Below are 15,528 nucleotides of genomic sequence, written 5' to 3' on the forward strand. Positions count from 1 at the left end.
AACATGGGTTATGAGTGGAGTATGGAGTGATGTCATACGGCTTGGAGTGATTTTACTCTCACTTATCTTATGCCGCCAAGGCCTCATGGAAGAGAGCACCAACGTGACTGGGAGTGTTGGAAGATATGGAGGACTGTCATTTTATACAAAAAGATCTTATACATCATTTGCAGCAAGTTGGGAGTTCATGATGTTCTCTCACCCCCAACTTGAGGGGGAGTGTTGGAAGATGGGCCCAAGCCCATAAGATATGGACTCTCCATGATCACAAGAGCTGGTGGGACCCACCATGATCATGTGAGGTGGCATTATGAGTCTTACACAATAAGAAGACTTACACAAGAAGAAGTCTTACAGAGCCACAATTATTATGGAAGAAGGTCTCATAGAAGAGTTTCAATTTAAAGGTGTTTTAGTCATGTTAGCCTTCTATTTATATTCAGTTATTTAAATATGGTAGGACTTACCTTTAAGTATTAGAGTTTGGGTGTAATTGGGACAAAAGTAGTTTAATTGTAGTTGGACTCTACTACTTTCCTCTATTATAAATAGAGGTTCATTTACTCTGCTTATAATAAGTCAATGAAGTATTTCTCTTTTCCATATATTCACCAGAAATGCAAGGAAAGGAAGAGGAAAGAGTAGAGGATTTTGCAAGGTTGAGAATAAATGCTCAAAGGATTTTTCAATAAATGCTCATTAACTTCTCTTTGCATAGTTTAGTGGGGTATTTATAACTTTGCCAAGCCAAACTAGCCATTTTTGCCCACTTTCAAAAATCAATACATTGAATGATTCATTGATTAATCATTGCAAAGTGATTGATTGATCAATCGATCATAACGGCTTTTTTTGTATCAAGATGTGACTTATCGGTCGATGGACTGATCAATTAATGTGTTATTGTTGGTCCCGAGAAGTTATGTTGTTCGATCATTACCAGGGGATAATTGATCAATTAGAATTCTCTTTGGCTGTGTAATTTAAGCATGATTGATCTTATTGTATGTCCCTGACTGGCAAGATTCTCTCTGGTCGATAGATCAAATGGGATGATCGATCAATCCATGTAAATTTTGCTTGCCTAGACAATATTGATCGATCAATCTAAATGGGATGATCAATCATGTTGTATAATCTTGGTCTACATACTCCTGGATGATCGATAATTCTAGTGTCAGTTCAAAAAAATTGACTTTTAAAGCAGGAGAATAATTTATGCTAAGTGCTCTAACATGTTCTAAAGGATGTATATGATGTTCCTAATCATGTTTAATGCAATGTATGTTCCAAAGCTCCATGTAAATCATTGTACTTTACGAAGGGAGTTAGAAAAACTTTCTTACATTTGTGATTGATTTTTGACATATGACATTGACACTTGAACTCTAATCTTCTCTTTGTCTTCTTCTTCATATGTTCTTCTTCAAGAGGTGTCCTTAAATGTTGCTTGAGGTCTTGAATAGGCTTGATTGTTTTGACTCTTTAGACCTTGAGATGAATTGACACCTTGAAGGTAAAGTATCTGAAATACTTAGTTTTAAAAATTTGTCAACTCTATTAAGTTTTTTTTATCATCATGCAAATAAGCAATTCAATGTATGTATTGACATGTATTCACCATAGGGACAAAAATATTTTTTGTTCTCAATGTTCCTCTTGTGGTAGTCATTGCCTAAGAACCCTTGCTTCGAAAAATTTCATCTATTACTCTCTAATAGTTGGAAAATTACAAAGAAATTCTAACTCTCTTTAGCCATGTATAGTTCAATACATGATTTTCAGAAAACCCAATCTCCCCAAGAGATTTTAAGAGGTTCTGGATGAACCTTTCACAAATACATAAAAGAAAGGGAAACATTTACACCCTTACTTGATGAGACGCTTCTCCTTGAGAGATTTCATGTTTCCTCCTCATTTGTAGCACATTTTAGAATGATGAAGGAGCTTGTACTATTATGCATACAAGGATGATTGAAAGAGATGAGGGTTTTTCAAAAGTAGGATCAATATCTTTCTCTCTAAAGCATTTTTTAAAGGGAATTTACAAGATAAAACTTTATGGCTAGAATATATGCCAATAAATGATCATGCCTCTCTTTACTTATGATTTGGTGGGGTATTTATAGCTCCCCCAACTAAACTAGCTGTTACAATGTGGATCCCACCATGGTGGTTGAGCTAGTGGGACCCACCATGAGGACGTAGGTCATCAAGAATAATCCTAGAGGACTTGGGACACCAAGAAGAGTCCTCTCCCAAAGCAAGCATGAGTTAAGGAATCAAGAAGCACAAGCTGAATTGATTTAGAAGACTTGAAGATCAAGTGGGACCCACAAAGATCTCAAGAGCTGGCACTCTTATCAAGGTGTACTGGAGGATCATGAGGGGCCCACAAGGATAAGGCCACAAGCTGGCTTATCCCTTATAATCTTGTGGGTAATAAAGGACTCCTAGTTCTACTCTAATTAGTCTTCTAGGAGTTCTTGTTTGAATAGACTTACTTATATTGAAGAGTTAGAGTTGGAATGTAATTAGGATTGAATGACAAGTTGTATAAGGACTCTACGTCCTCCTCTACTATAAATAGAGGAGTTGTAATTCGGAATTAATAAAGTCACACATTCAATCCCAAGTTGGTTCTCTCTCTCCCTCTCCTTACTTGACGCAGCTCACCATTTTATTTTTTATTTTTTCTCTTCTCTACCGAGAGCTTTCCTCCCCTTTTCTCATTTTTCTTTCTTCTTTATCTTGTTCGTGATCATGGAAAAGGGATCCTAAATTCAACCTGGTATCAGAGCAACATATTTAGGATCCCTCGAAAAAGGAATGCTCTAGAGAAGTGATGATCAACACCTCTCAAAGAAGGCTCTTGTAGGAAGGAAGAACACTAGCCAAGAGATAAGTGTTTGAAAATATTTTTTTTATGCTAATGGTTCTCATTTTTAGATGATGATTCAAGGATGAATATGTGAACGCTTTCATCTTATTATGTTATGAATATGCATGACCCTCTATCTAGAAGGAGCTCTCAAAACAATTTTATCGGTTTGGAAATTCTGTTTGCTGAGACCAGTTGATACTCAGATTATTGAATTCTTTTTTATCGTGTGATAAAATTTCCCTGATAATAGAAGATTGCTATTGAGCCTCTTATGAGTGGTTTTCTAGAAAAAAATATTTAGCATTGATGCTATATTTACATATACCGAGTTGATTAAAGAAGTGCTACTTGGTGATATTATTTGAAGTTTTTGAAGAAGAAGAGCATGTCATGGCTGATGAGAATATGAATATCAAAGGTGATATACTGAAAATCACCAGCATACCCTTATGTGGGGTATCAAATTTTATGATTTTGTCCACCTCGGTTAGGAGGTTTCTCGTTACCAAATACCTACTTGGTCACCTCACTACCCGAGGACCACCTATTGATGAAGATGATATTTTTTATATGAAATGGTTGAAGAATGATACTTTGGTAATTGGTTGGCTGATAAATAGCATGGAAACACATGTCTCTAGTAATGTTATTCATCATGACACTGCTAAACATATTTTGGAGACATGTACTAAACTATATTCAAGCCCTGATACACTGCATAGACCCTATGGTGCTGGCATAACAGATGATATTAAATGCACTCATTGTAAATTTTGGGGCCACACTATAGACCAGTGCCGTTATAGGGCATGCACTTACTGTGTTAGATATGGCCACTATAAAGAAATATGCTATAAGGCTAATGACAAGTCAGAACCAATAAGGGCTAATCAAGCCCTCATTAGTGATGCGCAAGCAGACCATCCCCCAGCACCAGCTGTACAGAAAATTACTACTGATGAAGAGTATGAATTATTTCAGAAAATAAAGACCATGCTAGGGTCTTCTCCGAGCCCCTTTGCCACTACTGCTTCAGGTATGCTATCTGCCTCCTTTTCATCCTGGATAATTGATTCAGGAGCCTCTGCACATCTTACGGGTAACAAAACTTTATTACATTCTTTATCTCCGAATATTTCGCACAAGTTTGTTACCATAGCTGACGGTTCTCAAACCAAAGTCCAAGGAAAAAGTTCCACTTTTGTCACCCCATTACTTTCGCTCAATAATATTCTTTTTGTTCCTTCCTTTCCTTTAAAATTGCTCTCTGTGAGTCAGCTTACAAAATATTTTAATTGCTCGGTTACCTTCTCACCTACTTCATGTGTTTTTCAAGATCTTATAATGAAGCATGTGATTGGTGGAGGCCATGAACAAGTGGGGCTCAATATGGTGTCTACTACTGAGAATGAGACACATCAATTGGGACATCCTTCCCTACAATCTCTTCATCATATATTTCCATCTCTTAAGATAAGGTCAGAATTCAATTGTGAGGTATGTCAGTTAAGTAAATATCAAAGGAGTACATACTCTCCTCGTCCAAAAGTCAAAAGTAACATTCTTTTTTCATTGATTCATACCGATGTTTGGGGGGCCTTTGAGTGTCTCTAATATTTCTCAAGCCAAATATTTTATCACTTTTATTGATGATTTCACTCGCACAACTTGGTTGTTTATTTTTAAGGAGTGTTCTGAGATACCATCTATTTTTAAATCTTTTTATGCGATGGTACTCACACAATTTGGTCAGAAGATAAAAATCCTCTGGTCTGATAATGCCAAAGAGTATATTTCAAAAGACCTTGACTTCTTTTGTCAAGAGAATGACATTATCCATTAGACATCATGTGCCTACACTCCTCAACAAAATGGTGTAGCCGAACGAAAAAATATTTATATTCTTGAGGTAGCTCGAGGTCTATTATATGCCATGAAAGTTCCATATTTTTATTGGCCCCATGCTATCATTACAACGTGTTTTCTTATAAATCGTCTACCGTCTACTGTTCTTGGGAATAAATCTCCCTACTCTAAAATTTTACCACATGATGATTAGTTTGCATTACCATTGAAAGTCTTCGGTTGTCAATGTTTTGTTCATAATACTTTACCTAGACACAACAAACTTGACCCTAAATCTATAAACTGTATATTTTTGGGATACTCTCGAACACAAAAGATTTATGTTTGTTATATTCCCTCTTTGCAACGTTTATTTGTGTCCAGGGATATAACATTCTTTGAAGACTCCTCATATTATTCTGATAGCGCTCCACCTGGTATGTCATCAGTACCAAGTTCTCCTCGATCGGTTGTGCCTTGTGATACAAAGATTGTTCAGCCCACAGAGACAGTGGCCGATACTACACCTGTCGAGTTGTCGGATCCACCAGAGGTAAGTTCTTCATCACCAGTCGTTTTTTGTCCTGAATTTCATACTCGTCCTATTGCTATAAGAAAAGAACCTCGTTCATGCACTCAACCTTCTATTTTTCATCCTATCTCCAATTTTGTGTCTCATCATCGCCTCTCACCTCTATGTTGTCAGTTTCTTTCTTCTATTTCCTCCATGTCTGTTCCACAGTCATATCAGGAGGCTCTACAACATCCAGGGTGGAAGGCAGCAATGGATGAAGAGATGAAGGCCCTTAATGATTAATCACACATGGTCTCTGGTTCCACTACCTAATGATAAAAAACCAGTTGGTTGCAAGTGGGTTTATACAGTAAAACATAATCCGAATGGGACCATTGCATGACTGAAGGTTCGATTGGTTGAAAAAGGTTACACTCAATGCTATGGCATTGATTATGATGAGACATTCTCTCCAGTGGCAAAAATGACCTCAGTATGTATATTATTATCCTTGGTAGCTAATTCTTCTTGGCCCATATATCAACTAGATGTTAAAAATGCATTTCTCAATGGTGATATCCAAGAAGAGATTTATATGCAACAACCACCTGGATATGTGGTTGAGGGGGAGTCCGTATGTCGCCTTAAAAAATCTCTATATGATCTAAAGCAATCCCCATGGGCATGGTTTGAGAAATTTAGTCAAGCCATCATACGGGCAGGTTTTTACAGATGCTCTCCAAACCACTCAGTCTTTATTGAGAACACAGCAAGAGGTAAGGTGATTCTAGCTGTTTATGTTGATGATATTATTTTAACTGGGAGTGATTCTGAGGGCATTCAAAAAATAAAAGAAAAAATATGTGCTGAATTCAAGATGAAGGATCTTGGATTACTGAAATACTTTTTGGGGATTGAGGTCTTACAATCCAGACATGGGATCATTCTATCCCAAAGAAAATACGCACTTGATCTACTAGAAGAAATAGGTATGATGGGATGCAAACCGGTAGACACTCCTATGGATGCAAATACAAAATTATATGGAGGCACTGGAGAAGATGTTAATATTGGAAAATATCAAAGGTTAGTGGGGTGACTTATTTACCTATGTGTAATGAGACCAGACATTTCATATGCAGTAAGTGTGGTAAGTTAGTAAATATACAAACCACAACTTAGTCATTGGCAAGCACTTGAGGGGATACTACGTTATCTGGAAGGGGCTTCTGAAAGGGGGCTCCTCTATAAAAAAAACATGGTAACTTCAACATTGAGGGATGCGCGGATGCAGACTGGGCTGGATCCCCAGATGATAGAAAATCTACTTCTGGTTTTTGCACGATGGTTTGAGGAAATCTCGTGACATGGACAAGCAAAAAAAAAATTGTAGTAGCACGGTCAAGTGCAAAAGCAAAATACAGAGCCATGGCACACACTATAAGTGAACTTTTATGGAAAAGGTTCATTCTCACTAAATTGAGATTTTATAAAGAAGCTCCAATGGACCTATACTATGATAACCAAATAGCAATACATATTGCATCGAATCCAATCTTCCATGAGAGGACAAAGCACATTGAGGTCGATTGTCACTTTATACGAGAAAAATTCCAAGCTGGTCTCTTATCCTAAAGCACATCTCATAAAAAAATCAAGTTGCAAACATCGTCACCAAACCTGTCACTCACAAGATTATGTCTACCATATGTAGCAAGCTGGGTATTTATGATGTCTTCTCACCCCCAACTTGAAGGAGAGTGTTACAATTTGTGGGTTTGAGCCCATCTTCCAACACCAAATATAGGCTTGACCCAAATTATAAAGATTACTTTTTTACAATATAGTCTAATGTAAATTACCTCTCAATAGCATGATTTAACAATTCAAACAAATGGGCACACCAATTTTAAGTACCTGCTCAAATTAATCAAAAGCTTAAAATAGTACTTAATGACTGATTTGAAAATATAAGTAACTTATTAGTGTAGAGTGATTTTCAAGCCCCGTATATGAACAAGAATAGAGTTTTCTCACTTAGAAGCTTTTAATGTTGATACATTTCTTTGTGATGTTGGGGTTGGTTCGATGAGTCTCCACTCAAAATTATTGTTCTATTTCGAGTAACAAAGAGAGTCTACAATTGACACCGAAGATCATTTTAAAATTATTTATGACCTTGCATAAGAGCTAAGCTTTTGTTTCACACTTTCTTCTGTTTCTTTGTTTCTACCACCCTTTTTTTTTTCAAATATCAAGTCTTTTACTATTTCATCTTCATTTTAGCATTCACCTTTCAAGTGGCAGTTTCGGAAGTCCAATGCAATAACATGGTTTAGTTATTTGCAATCACATCTGACAAAGTGCACCAGACATGACTCTTCCATATCAATAGGTCTTATTCATCCCCCAAAACAATTGGTGTTCACCAGCCCTAAACCACTACATGGACTAGCAAATTCCATATCTTTCCATCATTGCATCAATTTCAGCAGTCCTGTATGCCCATTGAGCACTCCACTGAACTAAAAAAATGCATAGCAGTAGTTGATGTGAAATTCAACAACTGCGTATTCTCTTACCTAGACATCAATCCATGCAAGAACAAGTCCACAACTCACACAGCAAAAAATAGTTATTCTTTCCAATGTCAACAATTGTATTCTTGAAGTGCAAAGAGGCAAAGTGGACTATAGGAAGGATTAGGGAGAAGAAAAGGAGGAAAAAATATAAGTCTCTCCTTAATCTTACTGAATAAAATCATTTAAAAAAAGACAAGAGACATCAAATGAGACATGTGAATAAGGGAATTAAGAAGAAGTAAGTGTAAAAGTTTTTGTTTTAGACAATCACGTGTATAAAAATAAATTCTTTTCAAAAGGCAAATCCTTGAACGTTTCAAGTGAAATAATATCGAACCTTGAACATTCTAATTTATGGGTTCAGATCTGTTAATCTATGTATAGGATTAGGGTTGGTTCTTCCAAGCACATGAGAAAGATGAGTGAGACCTATTGTCCTCTCCATGTATCTAGCAATGATCACCTTCAGCAGTAGTAACTGGATCAGGACATCTGAACTTCCATTCTATTGAATGCAACTCAACTGTTATTGTAGATTACAACTCGTATATCTTCGTACAGTAAGGAAATTTTGATATTTGAGAGAAACCCTATTGGATAAGATGACACACTTCACTATTTCTCAAACCAAGATCTGGAGCAGCAGATTTTCTCAACATTCTAAAACTGATTTCATACTTCAACTCCATCCCATTTGCTTCTATTAGTATCCTTCAATAATTATATGAACACAATTTACTTTCAATAATTTGGGTTCATCAGCTTATAAACCATTGCATTATTGATTCCACCTGAAACTATGAACATAAACATGAGGCTAGAGGCCAAAGGCAAAACCCTAGAAGTGACCCATATCCCCAATATAGAATAGAAAATTTATAGTTTTGTAAATGGAGGTAGTCTTGTGTAGATCTTCTAATCTCCATTACATCTATGCAAGTGCCAAATAACTTGCATCCAAGGAGAACACTTGGATCAAAATTTAGGGCAATGTAGTAGTTGATTCTTATTGATGAAACGTTGTCAAAAACAGTTGCAATGCACTATTTTTTGTGAGGCAAAGTTTTTCCATTAAACTTTGTTCAGTATGTTCCCTATCAGAACAAGATCACTTGAAACAAAAAGAGAGTATACCTTTAAATGATTCCTATTACGAAGAGACTACACTACGAATTTTCCATTTTACCCCTCTAACATTATTTTCTAACTACTAACTTAAGAAAAAAACTTTTAATAAAAACATTATGAACTGTACCATTCCACCCCTCTTAGAAGACCAACATTATCCTCAACCTTGAAGAATAGAAACACTATTGTAAAGATTCTTCAAGCAGTTCAGAGTCCATCTTTAGGTACCTCTTGTTAAGGTAAAATGTCATATGAGGGTGTGTTAAGGAGATATGGTGCTTCATGAGTTTGAAGGTCAGATCTCGGATTTGCTAATCATGTGCTAAAACAGTTGCCTTTTTGTCCTTTTGACGTCCAAGGGAGACAAGAATTTGTTCAACCTTGTAGGTACAATTAGCTGGGTCATCATCGGCTTTGTATTTATGTGAATCAAGCCTAGACATCTTTGATTGGCAGAAATTAGAAGGGGAAGGAGATTGGTTAATGAATGGTGCTTATGGTGAGTGTGCAAGGTACATAGGTGGTATGAATGAGGTTTCACTTGTTGCAAGGAGTTAGGGGTATGGTTTATAGAGAGAACTAAGTGTGGGTTATCTTGGGAAATAGGGTGAGAATTATGATTAGAGTGTGTGAGTGCGTGTGTGTAGGGAGGGAGTGTGATAGAGTGAAGGGGCACCTCATGGGTGAATTGAAAGGTGTGATTTGGTTGGGAAGAAGTACCAATGCTTGAGATGGGTAGAAAATTAGAGGGAATTGGGTTGGTGGCTGGTTGAGAGAGAAGCTTGGCTTTGGTGGGAAGGTGAGTTGAGGAGAGTGAGTGGGTTTGGGTGCTGTAGGCAACAAGGGTGGGGGGAGAAGGTGAAGAGCCACGGCAACTTGAATCATCAACCTGCAGAAGGGAAGCACCAGCAATTATTTCCTCCACTAACATTCAAATAATTTATGTCTTCTGGTCTCAAGTCTTTAAAATGTGGCAGTTTTCTGATCAATAGAGATATCAATTAGTATTGTCCTTGTCTTTCTAATTCCATGCAGTGTATTCGTACAGTCTAATAATGGATGACAAAACCAATTCCTAGATGGTTTTTGGCTGAGTTAAGATGCAGTTAATTTGCAGTTAATCTTGGTTCCAAATTCCATTCAACTGAAATTGTTAAAAAGATAGAATGAAAGAACAGAAAAATGGGGAAATCTTGTTAAATGAAACAAGGAAGAAACAAAGAAAAAATTCATTTGCATTTTGTGAAACAAAAATATCATTTATGGACGGATTCTTACCTCGTCGTCACCACCGGCTAGAGTTGTTTGCCACGGGAAAGAGTTGATACCTTATACTCTTCTTCTCGTTACGGCCGAATTTCTATTTGCTGAAACACATACTACTGACATCAGAGTTATACTACAACTTTCTGGCTCCACATGATAATAACCAGCAAGACTGCCAGTTAATGTCATTAAATAAGGATTTGGATACATTTGCTGTAAAATACAAGACTATTTGATTTTTTGTACTAGATCATCTCTTTCCTTGGAATGTCACTCCTTGGAATGCCATTCTCATATTGAACTCAATTTACTTTCATCTGCTTATAAAGCAATCCATTATTGATTCCACCTGAAACTTTGAACATAAACATGAAGCTAGAGGCCAAATGCAAAACCCTAGAAGTGACCCATATCCCCAATATAGGATAGAAAATTTCTAGATCTTCCTTTCTCCATTACGTCTATGCAAGTACCGAATAACTTGTATCCAAGCAGAAAAACTGGATCAAATTTTAAGGCAGTGAAGTAGTTGATTCCTCTTGATGATCAAACGTTGTCAAAAACAGGTGCAACGTACTATTTGTGGTGAGGCAATTACAAACATATAGTTTTTCCATTAAACACCTCTATCAAAATATTGTAGCAAGGTTTTGGTGCTACTTATGATCGAATGATAAGGGAAGAATGGAATCAAATTGAGGTTCATAACTAGAATTCCCTTAATTTTATCTTCATTTTCTTCATTTGAAACGAGAGAAGAATAACTAATTTGCCTATTTTAATAGCAGTAAAGGTCTTGGTTGAGGTCTAGTTGTTTCATATTAGAAGTTAGCACTTGAAAGCAATTGATACCATCTCTTGGACATACATTAATTTGGATATCCATCGAGGCTTTAGAGGAAAATGGAAGAGTATAGTATTCCATAAGTTTTTGTTTGAAGAAGAGATAATAAGACATGGGAGATAAAAATAAAATCAAATTTCAAAAGGAAAATTTATGTACGTCTCATGTTGAAGGACCTCAAAGATACTGGAGCCTTGAAAACATCTATATGTTCATAAGATAAAAAAAAATTGTTTGTGTGTATGTGGATGATTTTGATTACACAAGAAGCAATCCAAGAATGTTTGAAGACTTCAAGAAGACTATGACTCTAGAATTTGAAGTGAGTGACATGGGCCTCATGTCACACTACTTGGGAATTAAAGTAAAGCAAATGGAAGATAAAATTTTCATCTCTCAAGAGACTTATGCAAAGGAAGTGATCAAGAAATTCAACCTAGTGAATTCTAACCCTACCAAATACCCCCATGGAATGTGGCATGAAACTTTCTAAAATGGAGGATGGAGCAAGAGTAGACCCAACTTTATTCAAAAGCCTTTTGGGAAGTTTGAGGTACTTGACTTGTATCAGGCCTGACATTTTGTTTTCAGTTACTATTGTGAGTCGATTCATGAAAAATCCCGCTGAAACGCACATGAAGGCAGCTAGGAGGATTCTTCATTGTGTCAAAGGTACCTTTGACTATGAAATTTTCTATTCATCTTTAAATAAATTCAAGTTGATAGGGTATTGTGATAGTGACTATATTTGAGATATTGATGATAGGAAAAATAGTACTGGATTTGTCTTCTTTTTGGGAAATAGTGTGATTTCTTGGTGTTCCAAGAAGCAACCCATAGTCATGCTCTCAACATGTGAATTTGAGTATATTGCTGCAAATTCTTTTGCCTATCATACAATTTGGTTAAGAAGACTATTAAAGGAACTCCATTTGGAACAAAGTGAAGCAACCAAGATTATGATAGACAATAAATAAGCACTTGCACTAGCAAAGAATCCAGTGTTTCATGATTGATCAAAGCATATTGATACAACATATCATTTCATCTGAGAGTGTGTTGAAAAATAGAAGTTGAGATGGAATATGTAAAGTCACTTGATCAAGCTATTAACATTTTCACAAAGCCTCTCAAATATGAAAATTTTCAGAAGCTAGGAATGTTGATCTATGTTGCAAAGATATCAAGTTTAAGAGGAAGTGTTGGATATTAAACTTGACTGGAATCAAAGAATCAGTTGAAGGGGTTATTCTCATTTAAATGGTGCAAATAATATGTCATTGGAAAACTATACCTGTCTATGTTCCAATGAATCAGACCATTCATGAATTGAAGTTATTCTAGAAGAAGTTATTGCAAATTTACTATAGGTTGTTCAATAAAATCTAAAATAAGATGCATCTATTGATTAATGTATTTTGGTGTGATAAGATGCATCCATTGATTAATGTCTTTTGATGTGATAAGGTGCATCTATTAATTAGTGTCTTTTGGTGTGATAAGATGTATCTATTGATTAATCTCTTTTGAGTAGTATAAATACCCATGTACTCAAGCTTTGAATAAGCAAGCAATTGCAACAAAGAATTCCTTTTATCTTTTGCCTCTCCTTTGTTTTTTCTTCTTCTTTTCTTTTTCTTTGAGTTACTTGCCCACCTTTGCTTCCAACTAAAACCAATTCCTAGATGGTTTTTGGCTGAGTTAGGATGCAATTAATTTGTTTCTCCAATACATCTTCAATGATGCAATGTTGTCTCACTTTGGGATTTGAAGCATCGAGAAAGTAAGAGATCACAAGTTGGTTCACATGAGATTTTACCAAAACTAATCAGATCCAAATTCCAATCAGCTGAAATTGTTAAAAAGATAGAATGAAAGAACAGAAAATGGGGAATACTTGTAACATGAAACAAAGATAGAAGATACAAAGAAAAATGTCATTTGCTTCTTCTCGTTAATGGACAGATCTTACCTCGTCGTCACCACCAGCTAGAGTTGTTTGCCACGGGAAAGAGTTGATACCTGAAACTCTTCTTCTCATTTCCACCGGATTTCTATTTGCTGAAACACATACTTGTGATATCAGGGTTATACTATAGCTTTCTGGCTCGACATGATAATAACCACCAAGACTGCCAGTTAATGTCATTAAAGAAGGATTTGGATGCATTGGCTGTAAAATACAAGACAATCAACCCTTATTCCTGACGACCGTTCAGTTCTCTCTCTCTCTCTCTCTCTCTCTCTCTCTCTCTCTCCCTCTCTCAATTTTTTATGTTATTTCTAGTTTCTTCTTTCTTGCTTTTCCTTTCTGTTTCCTACAATTGAAAGAGAAGGCCACTTCAATCCAACAAATCGCTGGCTGGACGCTCATATTCATATTAGATAACTTCAGGGAAGAACTTGGAAGGTTGAATCTGAAAAGTTCTAATTTTATTTTCACGAAAAGTTCTAATTTGATTATAAAGAGTGTGGTTTTCCTATCATTACCACACTGAGACACAGTACAGATTACGCTTTTCTATTAAGCATGCTGAAACAAATTTGTCTTAGACAAGCATAGCATCACTCCCTTTCAACCTGGGCAGCCGGCGGAATGATGGAAGGGTCAACAAGGCAAGGAATGAAGGGGAATGCCTTGAAACTTACAGAAGTATCATGTCGCCTCCGTATCTCCATCCTCTTTAATCTGACTTGGTTGCAGTCGTAGATCACAGGTCCACCCTTCTCTTCCAGGAAGACGAGTTCATGATCGGAGAGAAAGACCATTGGGTGGTACACGATGTTCACCCAGTCCCCCGGGCCGAGGTCCCTCTCAGCGATTCTAGAGAAGTCAGTCAAGCTGATACGATGCTTCAGCTCCCACGCCTTTGTGTTTCTGTCCTTGAGCTTCCAGACAGTCAAGGCATGCTGGTCCCTGTGGATGTAGTAGAGGCATTCTCCAGGCTTCCCGAAGCCTCCGTAGGAAGCAGTAGATATAGAAACCAGCCCCTGGATCTCGTTCGAGGAACGGTCGCGTCCGAGGAAATCGTCTGGCTTCATAAACCTATAAACGTCCCCGTCGAGAGAAATCATATGAGTATAAGAACAGGTAGTGCTGGCCCATTCAGTAACCTCGGAACTGATCCACTTTCCCAACTCGGAGGAGAAAATTTCGACTTCCATCACGAGAGGTCGGATCACGGGACCGCTCTGGTAGCGCTTAAGTTTGTACTGGTTGAAAATGATCTTATAGTAAGGCGACACATTTGGGTTGAAGTCCAGGAAAACGCAATACCTGGGGCCTTTATCGGTGACCTCAGGCCTGGGAACCTCACGCCATTTCTTCGTTAGAGGATTACAGACGAAGAAGTTCCCCCAGTTCTCATCTCGAGCGACACAGAGGAGCAGCCCATTGGAACCATCAAGGACCACACCGTTGGGGAAGCATGGGAGGAAACTGAAGCTGATATCCAGAGCATCATTCAGATCTTCTTCGTATGCATCCTCCGGAATACGGCTCGAGTAGCCCCATTTGCCACTGTCGTCGTAGGTAAAAATGCCAGTCGTCACACAGAGTTGTTTCGTCAGGGGGACGCCAGCGAGCAGTCCATACCATCTCTTAGAGACGCATTTCGATGCCTGCAGAGGTCTCAGAGGCAAGCGGGTAAGGATGTTCGTAAGTACATCATCGTTCAAAGTGGAGATCTCTGTGGGTTTCACGATAAATTGCCTTTCTGAAGTATTCATCTCTTCTCTCTGCCTGCATTCCACAAAACTTGAACTCAATCAAAGGAAGAGGGAGAAATGATCAATATTTCTGCGCAGATGAATTCGAACAAAAACACAACGAAGCGACCGGAAAGAAAACCATAAGATCTCCACTTACCAGAAGCAAAAGTAATCAGTTTCTGCATCTACCTTGACTAGAATATTGAAAGATAAAATATTAAAGAAAAGCTCAAGCACATTTCATTGCATGCATCGGAGAAGGGAGAACACGATTTACCTCCTACTTACCTTTGCAAGATGGAAACGAAAGGGAAGAAGCTTAAAAACGATGACAGGAGACCTCAACGGCGGAAGAAGGAGACACGGCGAACTCTCCACTCTCTAGACTCCTCAACTCAAGATGCCTCTTTGCCCTGGCTTTCCTAATTTATAATTGAGTTTCAGCCAAAAAGAGTAAAACCCGCATGCGTCATTCAAAAACAGAAAAAGAGCATAAGTAGATGCTCAAGAAAGAGCATCAAGAATTTGCATCATGAAAGGAAAATGAGTATAGGCTCTCCTTTTCCTAGGATAGATCGTCATACATCTTAGAGTTTCTCAGTTCTGTAACATTCGGTAGAAAACCAATCAAAATCGAAAAAAATCAATCAATGTTAGATCTCATTTTTCTACGTTTCTCGTGTTTTCTTAGTTTTTCTATGTTAAATCACTGTTTATGGAAAATTTCTTCACCATATACATCAAAATTTTTGTG

At 37.3% G+C, this 15,528-nt stretch overlaps 1 protein-coding gene across 1 annotated transcript; it reads right to left on the reverse strand.

Annotated features, from left to right (window-relative positions):
* Positions 1 to 13,628: 13,628 nt before the first annotated feature.
* On the reverse strand, positions 13,629 to 14,792 carry LOC137943771 (F-box protein At5g49610-like). The gene has a single exon (XM_068789205.1). It carries the CDS (start codon positions 14,790 to 14,792, stop codon positions 13,629 to 13,631), a length of 1,164 nt encoding a protein of 387 aa, XP_068645306.1.
* Between the last annotated feature and the right edge of the window lie 736 nt (positions 14,793 to 15,528).

This window comes from Aristolochia californica, unplaced genomic scaffold (assembly GCF_029961685.1).
Source record: "Aristolochia californica isolate CCGP_79_NKW_82.1479 unplaced genomic scaffold, dmAriCali1.0.hap1 SCAF_11, whole genome shotgun sequence".
Classification (NCBI taxonomy): Eukaryota; Viridiplantae; Streptophyta; class Magnoliopsida; order Piperales; family Aristolochiaceae; genus Aristolochia; species Aristolochia californica.